Here is a 20,166-nt window from a genome sequence, read left to right on the forward strand (position 1 = left end):
TTCTACTCTGTACTGCAGCGCCTTTCTTCTATACCTGTCACAAGCTGCACGTATGTTAGAGAGCTTTCTCCAAGCTTACCCAAGTTAAAACTAAATTAAGAGCAACTCAGATGCAGGGTAGATTGGAAGCCCTGCTCTTGCTATTTGTGGAACTGGAAAAAGCTTATCTATTGATGTAAATGAAGTTATTGATGAGTTTAAGAACATTGTAGCTTTTGACAGACGTCTCTTGTTATAGATGACGTGTATTTTGATGTATTTGTTTGTAACATTTATGAACATTTTGTGTGTGTGTAATTTCTATGCAATTTGAATTTTTTCTACTACATATATTCAGAAATTTTCAACACTGTCATTTAGTGAATTTATATTCCTTTACAAACATCAGTGCAGTTAAAGAGCCAAGTGATTGTGTTACAAAATATGCTATTAAAAGGTACAAGACCTCATTTTTTTTCCTTTGTGCACACCCAAATATAAAGTTCTAGCTACGCCTATGGTGTATTCTATTATTTACTCAAGAGTTGGACTGTTCTTTTCAAAGATAAATCTTGTGTTGCTGAGGTAACTAACAGCTATTCTCTGTCGGGACTCTGTGCAGCAAGACCGAGCATAACGGTAGAGAAGAGGAGAACGCGAGTGGGTGCAGCAAAGCCGTGCGTGCTGCTGCAAACGGCTGTCAGCTCTAGCCGAGTTTTCCCCTCCATGCACTCATTTCCCCTCTCGCGGTTCATTGGCCGAGCCCTCTCGAGTCAATACTTGCGCAGAGACTTGTTTTCGTTCGCTTGCTCCGGAGATTCCTGGGGCAGAGAGTAGATCTTCGTTTTAAGGGCGCTTTGATGCTAAAATAGGGAACCTCTGCACTGTGCCCAAACAGGATTTGAACCAAAGACCCCATGATTACAAAGCAACAGTTAGCCACTGCCCTGTCGAGAGATTTCGGGTTTACGAATGTCATACAGTTCTGTAGTTACTGAAATGACAGACAGAAACTGAACTACAGAGAAAAATAAATAGTGCGTAGCCTTAAAGGTTCTACCTCGGAACTCACGTTTGTTGAGGTTACACTTACTAGAAAGTTCCATCAGAATAATACAGTCCACAATCCCCTGCCAGAGCTATACCCTGTCCCAGGAGTATGTGGAGCAACGCCGCGCATAACGGTAGAGAAGGGGAGAAAGCGAGTGGCGGCGCAAATCGGTGCGCGCTGCTACAAGCAGCAGGTAGCTGCAGCCGCGTTGCCCCTCCACGAAATCCCTACCCGTATCACTCGTTCATTGGTCCTCTCGAATTATTACTAGCGCAGAGGGCTTATTTTCGTTTGCTTGCTCCACATACTCCTGGGACAATGTGTAGCATGGCCTGGCTGCGCCTTTGAAACATAAGTAACGTGATTGGTCGGTAGGCTGGGTGTGAAAGGGAAAGCAGCCAATGAGGAAAAGCTGTATTTTAGGCATTCCCGCACTGCAACGTTAATGGGGTGTAGATTCTCCAGAGAGAACGATGAAATAAAAGGTCACTCTGTACCAATACAATTCCAAGTCAAACACTAGCAGAAAATATCGCTAGATTTACAGCTGTGGATGTCTTTTAACGACAGAGCAACTTTTGTCAAGAACCCTTTCCCCTCAGTCATATTTACTTCAGCGAGATGTAAAGGGAAGATTAAGTTCTCACTTGTGTTCAGTGTTCGAATTGAAGAGGGATTCCCCTTCTGAACTATCTTTCCTCGGTTCTATACTCTTCTAAGTCCATTCCCAGTCGGGGAAAAAGTTTTCTTGCATCTTTTAAATCTATCACCAATGTTTTCTTATTAGCTTATCAACAAGGATTTTCAATATTATAACTTAATTTTAAGAGAGAAAAAAGGGAAAGTGACAATTGTACTTACTACTACCATGACACTATTTTTCCAAAAAGTTTGTTGAAAGTCCACTTTATGCTCGAGACTGAGCCTGCGGTTTAAAGTTGGATCCGAACCACTGTGCAGCGTACCTCAAATGGGGATTGAACCTGAAACACCCAGATTACAAGTCGACAGCATTAAAGCAACACCATCACGAAGCCCCATGACACTTTTTGTAAAAAAATTGACTTCCTGAAACTAAGTTTCAGTTAACATTTTATTTTGAAAAAAGGATGCGACTTTTTAAATTAATCGACTCCCAATAGTACATATTGTTGCTATTTTCATTGTAATAGAACGATTTAAATTAACTAGGTCATATCGAAATGTGAAAAAGAAAAATCCCATCTCCTCTCTGCGTTTTCTTCAATTCTAACTGCCTCTGCTTAACAAACTCTCAACGAACACGTGAAAGTCACATGTCGAAAGGTCTCGAGTGTAAGGAGGGTGTTGCAGGGTTTCCCAATTGAATTTCGCTAGAATTTGCATGTATGTGACCTAACATTGTCCTGCAACAAGATTTTCTGTCCCCTGCACAGCCTATCTGTGCATAAAGTGGATTTATGCACGGATTGTCTAATAGAAACTGGGCATACAGTTTAACCCTAGAGAGCTAAAGTGGAAAATCAGAAATTCTAAAGCTAAGGCGTAATCATTTTGACGATCTTACTGTTTTTCTATATAGGAAGAGACAATTAAAATTGGCTAATACGTAGCATAAATTTGTTTTATGTAGTATTAGAAACAAACAGAAAAGTCTTGACATGATTTAACGTCCATAGCTACATTTAAAACAGCAATTTGTTTGGTATTCTCCATATATTGCTTTGGAACAATGGCTGCAAAACATTTTTGTCATCCTCCTTTGCTTTCATGGTTATCACAGGTTATTCGGAAGTTTGATAGATGGATGCTGTTGTCTAAAGCAGCAAAGCAACATTTTTTAAGTTTCGTTTTGCATAACACAATTGATTTTTTCCTTGTCAAAACAAAATATAGATGTGATAAATTTGCTTAACCGACAACGCAGATAAAATAATATCAAATAATTTGTCAACTGGACAGCAATTCAACCCAGACAGTATCACTCCCTCCACAGTTGAAGGCCAATTGAAGATACTGAGAGTGCCAAGCGCATCATGTGGTAAGAAAGGGTGAATTTTTTAATTTACGCGTCGTCAATTTGACGAAGCCTTATAGCTTTCTAGGGTGAAAGTAGAATCTGAACCATTGTACTAAAATTAGCCTTTATCCTGGAACTTGCTTGGAATCAGGAGCTTGCAACTGTGACAAGGATGCAAATTTACTTGGGTTTCCAAGGGTTATTTTTTTCTTGTGGGTAAGAGGTTTCCCTGGGACATGTTTATAATGCCGTTCTTTAAAAGTTGTTGTTGGTAATGATTTAATCTTTTCTAGTAATCCATTTTAGCAGCACTGTCCGACTGACCTTGATGAGGCATTGACGAACTGCTAATGTCTAGTATGTATTTGATTATGTCCGCAAGGATTAAAATTTTGAAATACTCACAAAAATTTAAGATTGTAAAAATATTTTAATGAACTTCAGAAACCACACCCTGCGGTGAAGCAGAAGAGCCAGTAGCTGGTCACGTGTCCGTCAGCCCTCAAGGAGAAGCTGTCTACTCTTGTGACCCTGGATATCAGTTGCAGGGAGAACCTTCAAGACCGTGCCAATCAGATGGACATTGGGAAGGGCATGCACCTCAGTGTATTGGTAAGTGTAATTATGATTTTTTCAGGTATGTACAAACGAGAAAGATACATCTTTCTTGCAAATAAGTTTCACCATATAACACTATTTTCTTTAGAAAATGTCAGTGAAAGAACGGACCACCCACCTGCTGCATTGACACCATACTGAGCCATATAAGAACACGTAAAAGTCACAAGAAGAAATGTCCGGACTGTAAGTAGGATGTTTTTGGGTTTCGCAATTGCTCAATTAAGCATTCCAACATCTAGGAACTTGCACTTCGAGCGCTGATGTCTCTCTCTCCAAAATATGATTCTGATCTACACAGTATAGTAAATGTATATGACGTCACGCACCTGGTAGACGGGAGAGGGATAAGCTGTGCAGGTTATTTGATTGGGAGGTGTACACTCTGTCTTGTAATCTGTGGAGCAAGAGAGAAAGCTAGTGAGCAGAGAAAAGCAGTGCGCATTAATGCAAACGGCTGGTGGCTGTAGCCACATCTTCCCCTCCATGCACTCACTTCATCCTTTCACGCGTTCATTGGTCGAGCCCTATCGCATTCTCTTTGAGCAGAGGACTTGTTTTCGTTCGCTTGCTCCAGATATTCTCGGGACAGTGTGTTCTAGAGGTACGTAAAAGTGAATCATGGACACTCCACTACTGAGTTACTTTCCTAGGTCATACTGCTCAGGTTGAAGAGAAAACCAATAGCGAAAGCACCATTCGCAATACATCGTTGGAAAATCAACCAGATGGACATTTTTCAGAAGCAGACCGTAGATTGCCCTCCACTGTGGTTCGGCAGCAATAAACAAAGTCGAAGAGTTGCATACGTGATTGTCCCATGACCTGATTTTGTATCAAATTGTTAAAAAGTTATTAAAAGTGGGCCTGATCACACTCATCACAATGATTGGATTCTACAGCCTCCCTGTAAGTCGTCATTCTCAAAAGGTGCATCTGCCGACCTCCGTGACGGAGTGGTTAGCACAGCGCGCTACGACGCCAGTGGTCCCAGGTTCGAATTCCGTTCTGGGCATGGGTGTTCTTTGTCAATGTGTCCTTCATCAATTCCACAATATCATCACTCATCCTCGCCATTGATGACAGAAAAGCGACGATTAATAACAAAAATTAAATCATCACTCATCCTCATCGTCGCCATTGGTGGCAGAAAAGCGACTTAAAATAAGCAAATCAATAAGGTTTTTCTACTTATATGGTGATAAGCAGCGTATTATTTGCCATGTCCAGCAGGTATTCATCCATCATGAACGAACAGACACGGTGCCTTTACCTTGCATAATAACGCTCGTCCCCATATGTCACAAAGAATGGAGCTAACACTGCGTGAATTATGGTTTGAACTTTTCGTCGTCCTTCGTACTTACCAGTCTTTTCCACCAACTGATTATCACCTCTTTCGTCACTTCGACCTCTTTCTGTCCGGTAGGCGGTTCGAGAACAACAGGGGAGCGTCAAATACCTGAGCAATGCTTGCTGAGCAAGATTTTCGCTCGTTGAGCAGGCAGACGATGCTTGCTCACTGCTCGTTGATCAAAATATCAGTGTCATCGTCTGTGACTGAGCGTTTCAAAACTAATAGTTATTGCTTCTCAAAACAATAATGGGTACTACTGGATGAGAACAAAACCAAACATTTCTCACCAAACGTTAATCGAATTATTTTGTTTTCACACACTTGTACGACTTTGCAAAAACTACGGTGTATGCAACACTTTCATTTTAATACAATTACAAAACAGTGGAAATTTATATTACCTTTTGTTACTTGAACTTCCTCTGTAATTACACAAATTACGCCATATTCCAAGCCGTTAATCACAAAATATTTCTTCATTAGCCGCCATCTCACGAGATCGAAACACAAAACGATATATTCTGTGCCTTAACCTGTGGCGAGCAAGATTCAAGCTCGCTCAGGGAGCGAGTGAGTAGCGCTCGTCGAACAACGCTTATTTGGCCGTCAAGTAGTTGAGCGATCACGTTACTCGCTGAGCGCTCAGATACTTGACGCTTCCCAGAGCTGTGTGATATGCAGAGGGTGAGAACTTGTTCACATCTCTCGGTTTCGGATACCGAGGAAGACTACTCTGGCCAGGTGTGAAATACGTAAAAGAATTACAATTTTTTTAAAAAATTAAAGATTACAATACAATTGTCGTTCACACGTGCATTAAACGATTTAAAAAAATGTAATAAATACATGGTATACTTACATTTCCATGCAGCTATAATACCAACCTGATTGTATGTAATGTAGTGCTTATTTATTTATTTAAGTATTTTATTATACTGCTGAAAAACAGCATACAAGCCTCATACAGCAATTTATTGCAATAGATAAATGACTAGGGAAAGGAACTTTAGGTAAATAAATGTTTTTTCTGCGATAAGATAGAGACCCTCATTTTTGCCAATATTCTTATCATAGCCTTATATGTCAACACAGCAAATTTTATTTTACATAAAAACACATATTTTCCAGTTTTCCGTATGTAAATACATATTTTGCGAATTTTCATTTTAAATACATAAAATCGCTCGTTGACTTCATCTACCTCGAAATCCTCCAAGGAAAAATGTTTATTCTCCGCACCTCTTTCATATCGAGAGTGCTAGGTTTGTTTTGTCTTTGAAAACGCTCGCTGGCAGACTACTGGCACCTCGCCTACGATCCTATCGGGAGAAAATAGCTGTAAGTAGCTGGGGCTGGCTACACGTAACGATAGCAAGGCTTTTTAATGAAGCAATGCAGCTATTGTGGCCAGAAGACATAAAATTTGACAATGTTCTTCTCTTGACAGATGCTGCAGCTTACATGCAGTGGTCTTGCCGTTAGCTACCCCAAAATGGTGCACGTTACATGTGTGGCGCATGCGTTGCATAGAATATGTGAAAAGATAAGAGCTCTTTATCCCAATGTCGATAAACTGGTTTCAAATGGGAAGAAAGTTTTTATCAAGTCGCCTAGAAGAATAGACATTTTTAAACAAAAATGTCCTGAGGTTCCCCTTCCCCCTACACCTGTAGTTACGCGATGCAGATGTTATGCCCAGAACTTTGAAAAAAATTGTATCTGTTGTAAATGATCTCGACAAAGAAGAATTCTGCAAGAACTGTTGATGGAGCCCTCCTTAAAAGTCGAATTGGCATACATCTCAACAAACCTGTCCATTCTCTCTAATTCCATATGAAAGCTTGAATCGTCCGCGAACACTTTGGCAGCTTCCATTGGTGAAGTCCGTATAGTAGAAACGAAACTGAAAGAACTCACTGGATCTAAATGTCTAAATGTACAGAATTTTTGGGGAAAAACCAAGGTTTTCAAACATTGTGCCAAATTGCATGTGTTTTGGAAGGAGGTGAAGTAGAGGAAGAGGAAGCTTTGGAAAACTTCAGCGTTAGTGACATTTCGTGCTTCAAATATGCAAGAATTGTTTCTTGTGACGTGGAGCCATCTTTCTCACAATATAAGATGCTTTTTAGAGATAATCGTCACAGATTTACAATGGAGAATTCGGAAAGAACTATGGTGATCCACTGCAACTCTTCCAAAAAATAGCTCGCTAAGAGGTAATCATTTAGAAACTAATTTCAGGTGTTTAAAATGCATGTTATAGTTTGTTTTTGTTACCAAATGTTTTTATTTTTGTCACATATTTTCCTGTTTTTATCACATATTTTCAACATTTATGACACATAAAAAATAAATATTTCTGAGTTTTTTAGCACATAAAGTTCCGTTCCCTATAAATGACACATACACAATAAAAAATGAAAAAATATACATGATAAAACATACCAAGAAGACAAATTTACTTTGAAATAAAAGAATTACAAATTTTAAAAAAATATAGATTACAATACAATTGCTTGAACTAAAACACACGTTAGTAGTAAAATTACACATGTTATTTTAATAATAAAAAGTCATTATCCTCCAGTGGATTATGATCGTATTGTGAATAAGAAAATTAAAATTGTGTTTCACATAGCCTATGTGAATCATAATTAATTCTGAAGTAATATGTTGGCACAGACATTGAAATTGTTCTGTAACTATCACAAACATAACTGTGTAATTAATATCCTGTTTTTCTAATATATTTCTCAGAAATACAATGTCAGTCACCTCCAACTACCACCCACGGATTTCCTGATGTTAGTGGGCTGAATGGAAAATACCCTTATGGAACAGTGATCACATACAAGTGCCAAGTCGGTTACGTAGTATGGGGAAATGCCACCAGAGTTTGCACAGGAGATGCTCAGTGGTCTGGTTCAACACCTCAGTGTAAACGTAAGGATGTCATTTTTTATGTTTTATTTATATTAACAAGGTTATTACCAATTTGTACTGATATCCCAACTTCAGCGTGGAGGTAAGTGTGATAGTGATTATTTGATTAATAGTATGAATAGAAAACCACAAAAGTCCATGCCTTATGTGGAATATGACCATAAGACAGTTCATTTCACAATACCCAATGCTGCTAGACCACATACTTCAACTAGCAATATCTTAGTGTATATTGTCTACAGTTAAATACTTACGGGTTCAGTATAAATATTCAGTTTCTCAGTCTGTTTCTTATTGCCACAAAAAAAAAATCTTGATAATTCTTGAACCTATACCACTAAAAAAACATTCAATTTACGTGTGGTATTTAAATATTCTCAAGATGGCCTTTTTCATATTCAAATAAGAGCAAAGCTAAATTTCCCATTATCCACACCTGTTGTTCGTTATTCTCGATTATTTTTTTTGTTATACTGTGACAAGGTAGTAAATTTTTTTGTAACTGTTACATACTGCAAAGGGAGGCGGAAAACTCAGTCCTAATGGCCAGTACGCCAATCGTGTATTCTACATACGTCTTCTGTAGCAAAGACAGTGTATATGAATTAAGCGTCACTATCAGTGTGCGAATTAACGAGGCGAAGGGGGGGGAGGGTGCCAGGGATTTCCCCCTCACAGAAGGTTTTATCCGCGGTAAAAGAAAATTATCTTTATCCCTGCCAGGGATATTTTTATCCTCCTCAAAGAAAATTCAATTGAAAGGATATAGCGTAACGAACTGTGAGGTTCGTGGGATCTTACCAAGAATCTTAACCATTATGGTTGGGTGATGTAGCTGTGTCATTCATTCATCCTCACTGGTGAGCACTCGCCCTTGGCAGATAACTTGACGGTAATGGGCAAGAGGTTACTTTTCACACATGAAATGGCACAAGACTAAGAATTTGGGTTTATATCTTCTAGTTTAGATCAACATGGTTGGAGAAGGAGGATGTTACCTGTCTATTCGGTGATGAAGAGTTCCTCGAAGAAGACTCTTAGAATTGCACAATGCAGGCTTGCTCAAGCTCCCCGATGTTTCTCGTTCCTCGATCCAAGGGAAAAGACCCCATGTCGCCCGTTACACTCTAACTTATCCTTTCTTCCAACATCTGGTTATTGCTCTCTAATACCAGTTGATCCTCAACTTAATTCCAATCAACCAGGAGGATAGATTTAATACTGACCTAGCATTCTTTGAATGCTTGAGAGAGTAACGGCCGACGAAGGAGGTTATTGCTTTTGGCTTGCTACTTTTCTCTAATCAGTGGAACCTGTTACGATAGTATACCATTTCTTTGTATGTAACAAACACTATTGAGCGGCGACCTAGGAGTAAAACTTGATAACCCAAAAAAGAATGAAACCAAGAAAAACGCAAGTGAAGAACTGTCCATTATATTGTGGCTTATGGGTTACCCAGCGGCTAATGAAGGAACTTCATTCACTATCGTACAGCAACTTTAGACTGTGCAGCAACCGAATACAATGTTAACTCAATTTTGAACGGAGTGTGGGTTATTGATTTTAATTCCCAAGCCGCTCAATTTAAAATCAGTCTTGTCCAGTCATCCAAGATTTCCCTGGAGAAAAGTATGCAGACTTGTGGATTAAAGAAAGGCACCATTCTACAACCTCACCGAGCCGAGACGACAAGGCTGTTTTCCACTTGGATAAGTGCTGTATTAAAGTGTCGCAAGAAACCTGTAGGTTAGATGGAATAGAAATTTGGTCAAATTGTAGGTGGTACTAGTTTGATAGCTCTCTTTGTGTACGAGTTTTGGTTTTCTTAAAATTTAAATATACTGAGGATTTCGAAATTACGTGTAAATTTTATGATAAGATTTAACCCGGGATCGGTCGCGCTCGCTTGAGTCACGCCGTCGATCGCGGCGCTCACCCTTGCTTTCATCCATATTTCACCGCATTTTAGCTTCTTAAAATTTATTTTTTGCACTATATCCTTTCTTTCTTACTGTGCCTCCCCGATGGCGCAGTGGTAGCGTCGTCGCATTGTAATCATGGGGTCCCAGGTTCGATACCCGGTGGAGGCACATAGTGGTTCGGATCCCACTTTAAACTGTAGGTCCAGTTCCGATTAGCCTTAGGGCCTCTCCCATGGCTCAGTGGTAGCGTCATTGCCTTGTAATCAAGGGGTCCCGGGTTCGATACCCGGTGGAGGCACAAGTGATTCGGATCCCACTTTAAACTGTAGGTCCAGTCCCGATTAGCCTTACTGTGCATAAAGTGGACTTAAAACACCAACTCAAACCGATTAGCCTTACTGTGCACAAAGTGGACTTAAAGCACCAAATCAACCAACCTTCTTTCTTATAACATTCTATATTCAAAATGTTTGCTTTCAAACAGCATAACCCATCCTCCAAACAAACAAGACTCAACACTATCAAAATGTGCATGTTCCTCAAAGCTGCTCTGAAGAACTTCATGGCAGTTCCATCTGGTGTAATATAAAATCACTTAGACACTTGTCGTATTTTCTATCAACACAACACAAAACAAACATATACGTACGAAAACTCACGAGAAACAGCGGAGACTCGTTGACTAAATAATGAACAAATCTAAAAAAAAAAGTAAGTAATCGGTCGCGGGAGATCCCTGCTCTCATTCTGACAATAATCCTTCCACAACAATGGTCTCTCTTTCTCTCTCTCTCTCCCTCTTTCTCCCTCTTCTCTCTCTCTCTCTCTCTCTCTCTCTCTCTCTCTCTCTCTCTCTCTCTCTCTCTCTCTCTCTCTCTCATACTACCGTTATTAGAATGTGATCAGGTAACCATGGGCGTAACTTAGAGCCTAACTTTGGGGTGGCAAATCGAACTTGGGACTTAACTTTGGGGGAGCAGAATAAATATTGGGACTTAAATTTGGGGAGCAGAATCAAACTAGGGAGTTAACTTTTGTGGGAGGGGCAAAATCAAACTCTGAACTTAATTTTGGGGGAGAGGGCAGAATCAAACTCGGAACTTAACTTTGGGGCGCAGAATCAAACTTGGGACTTAACTGGGAGGCAGAATCAAACTTGAGACTTAACTTTGGGAGGCAGAATCAAACTTGGGGTTTAACTTCGGGGGATTTAACTTTCTATCCAATAAAAATAGCGTCCAGAACTATTTTGCTAAATAGCTTATATTTGCGCAATCATAAAAAATACTCTGCTACTCTGCAATACTTTGCCTCTCAGATCCCAGTAGGTTAAGAAAAGTATTCTTAACTTTTACATTTAGTATCCAGAAACATGTTTCGCCTATGCAGGTAACTCGTGACATTCTAAAGTCAGCTAGAGAGCACCACAGGCCATTACTTTAAATACTGTTAAAATGGCAATTAATTGAAGTGAGAGCGACCGATCGTGGGTTAATGACATAGGTTAGGAATAATGTTCAAAGTGACTTAGAACAGCAAGTCTACTGATTGGTAACAAATACAAACTTACATACCCCCAAAAAACTTATCCCGAGATGAAATCACAAATCCGCCACTGAGTTGGCACCCCCCCCCCTCAAAGAAAAAGCTTAATTCGCACTGGGTGTAGTGGTTAAGGTAGCTGCTTAGCAATCATGAGGTCGAAGGATCGAATCCTCGCCTCGGCGAGAACTTTTTCAGAGGCATGAGTTCATGCACAAGTATTATTACATCAGTTTACTGATTCTGCTGCTGAAGCAGAAATAGGTGGTTTGAAAGCAATTGACAGTTTGGTCTAGTGGTTAATGATTTCGCCATATGTTAGACCAAGTAACACTAGGAAAGTTTCTTTCTATTAGACTAGTCTGCAAGGCAAGTTGTCGTTGGAAATTTTCATGCAATGTTTTGACATAGCACTCCCCTTCAAATCTACGGGGAAATCAACATAAATACAAAGGGCCATTTTTTGAATCTAAATAAGTTAGGTGGATTTTGCCGTGGAAAGCCATGGATAAAATACGTATATGGTATTATATTGATGTAATTGTGTGTTTTCGTCCTCGCATTTGATAGCACTGCAACCTGATTTCTCTTACTATTTCCAACTAGCTGATTACCCGGCATTGCTTGGGTATTTATTTATCCCAATGTTCTCTTGGACAGAAAAATAATGAATTCTAACTATAGTAGTGTAAAATGAACTTGGAGTTGAATGGCATTGGAAGTGTCACTATTCATGTTAGCGACCCCGTCAACTATGGATTCCACACTAATATCGGCAGTTTTCGCAACACAAACTCATATCAGCCTGAATGTTAGACAACCCGAGAAACACTATCGTTGTGCGGGATTGCGTAGAGTCACGGACGTCTGTTTTTGCGGAATATAATATCGGTCGTTTTCGATGATTTTTACATGTCACCTCCTTCCCACCCCCACCTCTAGGGGTGTCTTACCCCCACAGTATTTATTTCGAGATTGCAAGTGATACGTGTACCAAGTTCGGTTGAAATTGCTCCAGGCGTTCGAGAGTTATTCCGGAACAAACATACGCACATACATACATACACACATACATCCCTCCCACAAAAAATTAATTGTATCCCCCGCAGAAGATTTTTTTTCATCCCTGGCAGGGATGTTTTTATCCCCACCAAAGAAAATGGAATTGAAAACATGTAGTGTTCCAGGGAACAAACAATGAAAAATCATTCGTGAAAACAGTTAATTAGCTAACCTTCAAAACAATTGCATCCTAATTCGTGCCTGAAGTTCTATTTTTAAATAGCTAATTGTTTGTTTGTTTATTGTCTTCGGGTGCAGAGGTTTTACAAAGAACTCCCAAACTAACGCTGTTGCTCTGTCCATTGTAAAATAAACTACGCATGTTGGAGGTAGATCACATTTCTCACCGCAGGCCGTATGGACGGACAGTATATATTTGGTAAAGTTTTCTCATTGTTACTTCTTCAACAGCTCTTTTTGTGCATGGGTGTGGGTTTTCTTAGAATGCAAATATACTGTTTCTAAATTACGTGTAAATGTTATCATCATAAGCTTTAATGTTCTAGGTACTTAGAACTGAAAGGAAATAGTGGAGTTTACTAACTGGTAACATATACAAATTTGTATATTAAACCTCCCCCATTCGGGAAATGAAATCGTAAATGCGGTACTGAGTGGGCATCCTCCCCCCAAAAGCAAAAGGCTTAATTCGAACACTGGTGACCGTTATTTTGGGAATTTTTGGGAAGTTTACTTTTCTTCCGTTTTGGAGTTTTGTGGACATTTATGTCCTATCAGTTCTTCTATTTCAGTGCTTTGATTGTGATCTATTTTAAGAAAAGTTATTGTTTCCCTTTTTCCTTTTCGTTCATGAAAAATCTTCGAAAGGTATGTTCAGTGGTGTCGAAAAGAAATGGCATCATTAAAATTATGATTACTTTTAATGTCAATGGCCTGGATAGTATTAAACTCCATGTCTGAGTGGCAACACCCTTATAAGGGCCAAGTCCTTTCAATCGGTTTTTCATTGAGTGACTGTATTTCTTTCTAGTAGATTCCAATTGACCTTGTGATGGGCCAACACTGACAATCTAGAAGTCTAGGTCAAGTCCCAACACTGAAATTGTAATTCTGATTGAATATTTTAATCTATCAACTCTTGACAACAGACGCATCATGCATCAGCTCATTTTCCTCCACAAAATCCTAAATAATCACATTAAATCTCCCTTCGGCCTGTCACATCTGGATTTCTACGTCCCCTCAACCAAGTTACAATACAACCAAGAAAGCAACTCTTCAGCCTCCAACAAAGTAGAACCAACGCACTGGCAATATCCCCTATTTGGAACATGTGCAAAACATTTAATGATATCATTAAAAGTGAAAACAGTGTAGACCTATTTTGACCAACCCCAATATTGAAAAGGAAAATATTAAAATTACATAAGTTACGATGAACCTAAGACCTGTATGTTTGTTAAATGTGTTTTCTGTCTATATATTATATTATATTGATCTGTCTGTGCAATTAATCAATAATGTTATCTCAATTATTGTATAATGAACGCAATAACTTGGTAATATACCTGTTACGTTCAATTTATTAAATAAAAAAATAAATAAACATATTAGTTACTATCAGTAGACGTGACTTTCCGTTGAATCGTGTGCTGGCCCAGTCCTACAAAGTCCAAAATAGTATTTTTGAATGTCCTTATATGTATGTATGTAACGAAATTGTTCTATATTATTATTATTTATTATTATTTTTTTATTGTACACTTTGTTCGGACCCCCTCCCAAGACACGTGCCCTGCACGATGGTGTAAATATAATGACGTCATGACTTAATCTGGTGATAGCTTCGATGGATATTGATGCATTCCGGAAAGCAGACGCGTACATCAGTGGTGCAGTGAATTCTGGAAAGCTGGGTTACTTGTGGCATAGCGTAGATGTAGTGAAACTTCTTTTATGTTCTAACATTCTAGTCATTGCCTTTTTCTTTTCATTGTAGCCATCAGCTGTGATTACCCGCCTACATATCCACATGCTTCAGTAGAACTGTTGAACAGATCTACATTGTGGAATACAGTAGCGATGTATTCTTGTGAAATGGGATTTTCCTTGTCATCAGGTATGTATAACTAATTTTTACCTACCAGAGACAAACTACTCTCTGTAACTGGAATCTATGGAGCAAGGCCGCGCATAACGGTAGAGAAGGGGAGAAACCGAGTGGGCCGAGCAAAGCCGTGTAAACTGCTGCAAACGGCTGGTAGTTGCAGCTGCGTTTTCCCCTCCATGCACTCACTTCCCTCGCGCGTTCATTGGCCGAGACCTCTCGAGTCCTACATAAGCAGAGGACTTGTTTTAGTTTGCTTGCTCCAGAGATTCCCGGAACAGAGTGTACTGAAGGGCATATCCAGTGGGTGGGTCCAAGGGGTCCTTTCTTCTATTTTAATTGATTGATTGATAGATTTGGTGTTTTAAGTCCACTTTATGCACAGTAAGACTAATCGGGACTGGACCTACAGTTTAAAGAGGGATCCGAACCACTGTGTGCCTCCACCGGTCATCGAACCCGGGACCACTTGATTACACGGCGACGATGCTACCACTGCGCCATCGGGGAGGCTCTCTTCTTTTTGAAAATACTATGGTAGATTCAGCATACTTTCCGATGAGACACTTGATGTGACAGGTATAGAATATATTCTCTCTGTGTACACGGTTTATTTATTTATTTATTTATTTGAGAAAATTTCAGATACAGCACAGGTGGCCATTTTACACTGAAATTGTCAACAATGAGAAAGCAATAATTATAATAAGCATAAAAATAAAAAAATAAAATAAAATAAAAATAAATAAGAAATAATTAAGAGTAACAAAACAACATAAATGTGAATAGCAAATGAACAAAAAAAATAAGTAAGAGTAAGGATGGGCACTATGTGATATTAATTACAAGTATTTCTTCTGATAGAAGACCGAAAGGCAAACTCGGAGGAAAATATATCAATACTTGAGGGGAGATCATTGTATTGTGCTGCAAGTCTATAAAAGAGAGATCTTTTTTGAATTTCTAGTCTAGGTTTTTTTTGTATAAAATAAACTTGTATTGCGAGTTGTGCGCATAGGTACTCTAAAGTGGAATTCCTCAAGGAGTGTGTTGCAGCGGATTTTGCCATTCACAATTTTGTATAAGTAACTGAAATCATTCTGCAAACGTCGCTGATAAGCAGTTTGTAAGTTTAGAAAAGACAAGAGATGCGGAGATGAAAAATTGCGTAATGAGGGGGACCCTGTGACGGACTATAGCTAGGAAGAAGTGAAAGACTGAATCGATTCTGGAGAGGTGAGTGGGACATGCCATGGACCAGACGGGAGAGCAGTATTCTATTATTGGGGAGATGAATGATTTGAAGTACAAAGTGAGGGCTGAGATGTCACTAATTTCAGTGAAACGGTAGAGTAAACCTAAGAGACGCATGGGCTTTTTTGTGGTGCATAAAATATGTACCTCAAATGCGGATTCTAAAAATAACATCCATTAATTAATTGTTTGTTTTTTTCACACTGGGTAGTGATATATCAGAAAACAAATTATTGTCAGTGTGTGAAACTCTATTTCTAGAGTAGCATGAATCACTTCATGTGATCGTTAAATTTCTTCAAGCTTGTCAGTTAAGTGCAGCTGTCCGAGTGAACCATCCCAAGCAAGTGATCTTCTAGCCCCAGTTGAAAATTGGACTTTCATAATTGTACTCTTTATCTGTGAAAAGGTACTCAGTTTTACTGTACAATTGTCAAAGTATTTGGAGCAATCATCACAATTTAGCCTCTACCAAAGAGACGTCACAGAACGTCTTCGGGAGATTTCAGATGAAGAGTTCAGTCAAATATTTCAAACTGCTTCTGAAAAGTGTCAAGACATTCAATTCTCAAATTACTATTCCAAGAATAACAAAACACCCCCCCCCAAAAAAAACGAGATAACTAGGGGGCACGCACCATTGGACTTGGAGGATGGGCACCCCTGGGTGGATCCCCCAAATTTTATTTCTGGATACGCCCCTTAGTGTACTCAGACACACAATTGTTTCTTTTTCCCTTTTTACTCTATACATCCTTTGTACGGAACACTATTAAAAAGGTACACCAGATACGCATGTAGAAGATACGCAGATACGCATGTAGAAGATACGCAGATAAGCATGTAGAAGATACGCAGATACGCATGTAGAAGATACGCAGATACGCATGTAGGAGCAAATCAATTCAGCGACTGAATGATTCAGTTCGTTACTATTGTTGTGCGCATACTACTGTGGTGATAATTTACCTTAAGAGGACCACACACTATACACCTTGCAGTGCGGCATGCAGTACAGCAAATGGCCTCGGAACATACCACACAGTCAGGCAGCATACCTCAACATCAACTGCATCTGCAACCCACGTCTAGGACCGTGATAGAACGCGAGATGTTCGGCCAACTGCAAAATAGGCAAATTGTCCATTGCTAATTTCTGTCTTGTCTATTCTACATTCTGTGTTGTTTTAAATGGAATTCTGTTCATGCGAAGCAGATGTTGTCCTCTGCATATAAACATTTTATTTCAATTCATTCATCATGTTGTGGAAAACAAGACTGGAGGAAAATGGTGATGGACAATTCGCACACCATTTATTTTGCCGCTGGGTGTACAAGATTCAATGTGTTTGGGATGTAGATAAAGAAGACAGAATATATGTGTGTGTGTGTGTGTGTGTGTGTGTGTGTGTGTGTGTGTGTGTGTGTGTGTGTGTGTGTGTGTGTAGATTATGTCTATATATCGTCGATGAATACTATTTTGTCGTATGTCCATCTGCACTAACTTCTCAGCAGAGCTGATTAGAGTTTGACTTATGTGAATTTGTAATACATTACAAGATCAGCACAAACATTTTATTATTATTGATAATTCACACCACCTGACAACCAGATACGTCGCTTTCGGAACCTAACGCATTAACATGTTCGGAACACAATAACGTCATCAACTCTCTCCGAAAAAAAAGTGGAGATACGACAAAACATCAGCATTCAGCATTTCCGTTTTCATTAAATTATTAGTGTATAATAACCTATATCATGATTATACTATGATTGTACCTTTTCTAGATTGTTTGGAGCGTCCTTCAAATTTCAACGTCCGCGATTCCATTGTACAGTCACGGACACTTCTGAGTTGTATGATTCCATTGAGAGTCATTGGTTTGGTGCAACCCAGAAGTGCCCGTGACTGTACATACTTGCGAACCAGGAAATGACATAAAGCGTAGGCTAGAATTACAAATTCTGGATTGGCAGTCTATACAGCTGGAGACTAGCCCGAAGTAACACAAAGTGCTGCCTCTTTATGAAGAAGCATATGTTACTTGGTCTCTCCCAAGCTACTCTGTCACGGGGCTTTATGTTATTGCCTCATAGTCTCCTAACTTTGTCATTTTGGGCACCTTACGACTTGCTGCATTATCTGAAATGCTTAAGCAATGGATTTTCACTATCGCTACAGGTGAAAATCTGTTCAATTCCGTTAAGAGCTTTAAGTCAAGTTATATCAGATGGGTACATCTTTTACATTTACCACATATCAAATAACATTATTATTATTATTATTGTGGCTCTTTTCACAGCAAATTTCCCAGATGAGACCAAATGGAGGCCAGGTGCTGTATCACCCCCCGAAAGCCTTTATCTAAATTCAGACCTCTTATGTTTCTTTATCTTACTATGATTCAACCTTGCTTCTTCTTGTCATACACTACACTAACTACTCGTTCTACTTACATCTTGGCTGTGCTTTTAGTCGTTGTGCACAGTGTGCCATTGATGGAAGTATTTATGGCCATATCCTCCTGTGCTCAAACCACATCAACTATATCTGTTCTATTCTGTCATCAAGTTTAATTATCTTCTTTCTCTGTTGTATCACCTCATTCCTTATTCCATCCCTTATGGTCTTAAGAATTTCATATTCACTGACTACACCTCGCTTCTGTCTTAATGTTCACGTCTCTGCTGCCCAGGATTTCATTTTGAGGTTACCTGAAACTGAGGTTCATACCTATAGGAAACATTGTTAAAACTTTCAAGTACAAATGAATTTGTCTAAATGAAATTTAAAAAATCTTCTTCGTAAACATAAGGAAGGCAGGCAGAATTGGAGAGTGTAAGGCTAGAAGATTTGTTTTTCAGCCACTTGTGCCTCATGATGACTAATATGAATTACGATTATATGAAATCCATGAACACTCACTAAGGAATGCGCATACACAAGCCAGGACTTGATCTTAAAACCTTCAGTGATTATATCATATTGTGAGTCTACGACACGACACACTCAGCCACTGAGGTATCCATGTAGGACTAATACAAACAATAGAAATAAATGGTTAATGTGAACCAGAAGGGTTGGAATGACACCAACAAACACTAGAGCCTTTATAACTACTTGTACTATCCTCTTTCCCACTTCTCTGTTAATTAATTATTTATTATTATTATATAATATATGTGTGTGTTGCTACTAGTAATGTATTTTCTTTTTTTTAAGGTATATCAAGAACATTTACAACCTGCTTGGATAGTGGAATTTGGGATGATGTAAATATCACATGCATTCGGGATGACAAGCGTAATCTTCCAGTAAAACTTCTTGGTGGGGGATGGAATCACCATAACAGAAACAGTGAGGATAATTCTGATGAAGACGCAGTTGGAACACCTGGTCTCATCGCCATTGTTGTCTTCTGCTTTCTCCTTCTGATTGTATTTGTTGTTCTTGGGATTGTCCTTGCCAGAAGGTAAGAATGACAGATATAATGATATCTCTACATATTTAGTTGATACAATGAGGGTGCAGAATATTAATAGTAAGGAAGTAGCATGCTTAGGACAGAAAAGAACTCTTCTTTTGACTACTAAGGTATATTTTATTTTATGTTTTCATATAACCAATGTTCTATTTTATTTAGAAAATATGCAGTGGTGGGTGGTGGATCTGAAGTTAGGTGAAGAGCTAGTAGGAAAAAATTTAACATTCTTCTTACCTTTGTCTTCGCAATGAGGAAATGGAGTTTCTAACAAAACACACGCTGAATCATAAAAAGGATTCATATTTTTCTTAAAACTGCATGAAAGAAAATAGCATGAGTAACAATACACACCAGTTCAACTCCTCGAATGCAAGTGCAATAGTTTGCTTTGTCTGCCTGTAGATCTGTAGTTGCGTAATGGCAAAGCTTTCAGCCCAAGCAGTGATGTCATGATTGTCATGGCAACCAACATAGTACAGTTACCTTTGTGTGCATGGATATCGCTTCCACCCTAGAGCTCTGCACTTCCAAATGGATCGGTGTGGCAGAAGCTGTTGTCAAGCATGCATGCCGGGTAACAGACTATATTGTACATATACATTTCTTTTAACACTAATATATATGATAAGAATAATTTAATAAAAACATTTTGTACGTTAATATGTGGTGAAGTGCCACTGCACCTACTTCACCTGAATAGCCACCACTGAAAATATGAAACAATGATGCAGAAACATCTTATTTCAGAAACCTTAGGTTAAGTTGGAAAAGGAGCAATTTTCACATTTATCTTGAACTCAAATTATTGTGATTAGGTATCTTATTTAAACATGATGTTATCATGTTTTAGAACTGGAGCCAGTATGTTAAATTGTTCAAA

The 20,166-nt window shown here is 38.9% G+C and overlaps 1 protein-coding gene across 1 annotated transcript in view; it reads left to right on the forward strand.

The window, feature by feature from the left end:
• LOC145983792 (uncharacterized) overlaps positions 1-20,166 on the forward strand; it is a 595,938-nt gene that overhangs the window by 546,709 nt on the left and 29,063 nt on the right. The window contains exons 7-10 of the mRNA XM_083116839.1: positions 3,474-3,641; positions 7,762-7,947; positions 14,437-14,556; positions 19,025-19,274. Of these exons, the coding sequence (XP_082972965.1) occupies positions 3,474-3,641; positions 7,762-7,947; positions 14,437-14,556; positions 19,025-19,274 (724 nt within the window). The remainder of the gene's footprint in view (positions 1-3,473; positions 3,642-7,761; positions 7,948-14,436; positions 14,557-19,024; positions 19,275-20,166) is intronic.

This window comes from Lepisma saccharinum, chromosome 2, assembly GCF_977018435.1.
Source record: "Lepisma saccharinum chromosome 2, izLepSacc3.1, whole genome shotgun sequence".
Classification (NCBI taxonomy): Eukaryota; Metazoa; Arthropoda; class Insecta; order Zygentoma; family Lepismatidae; genus Lepisma; species Lepisma saccharinum.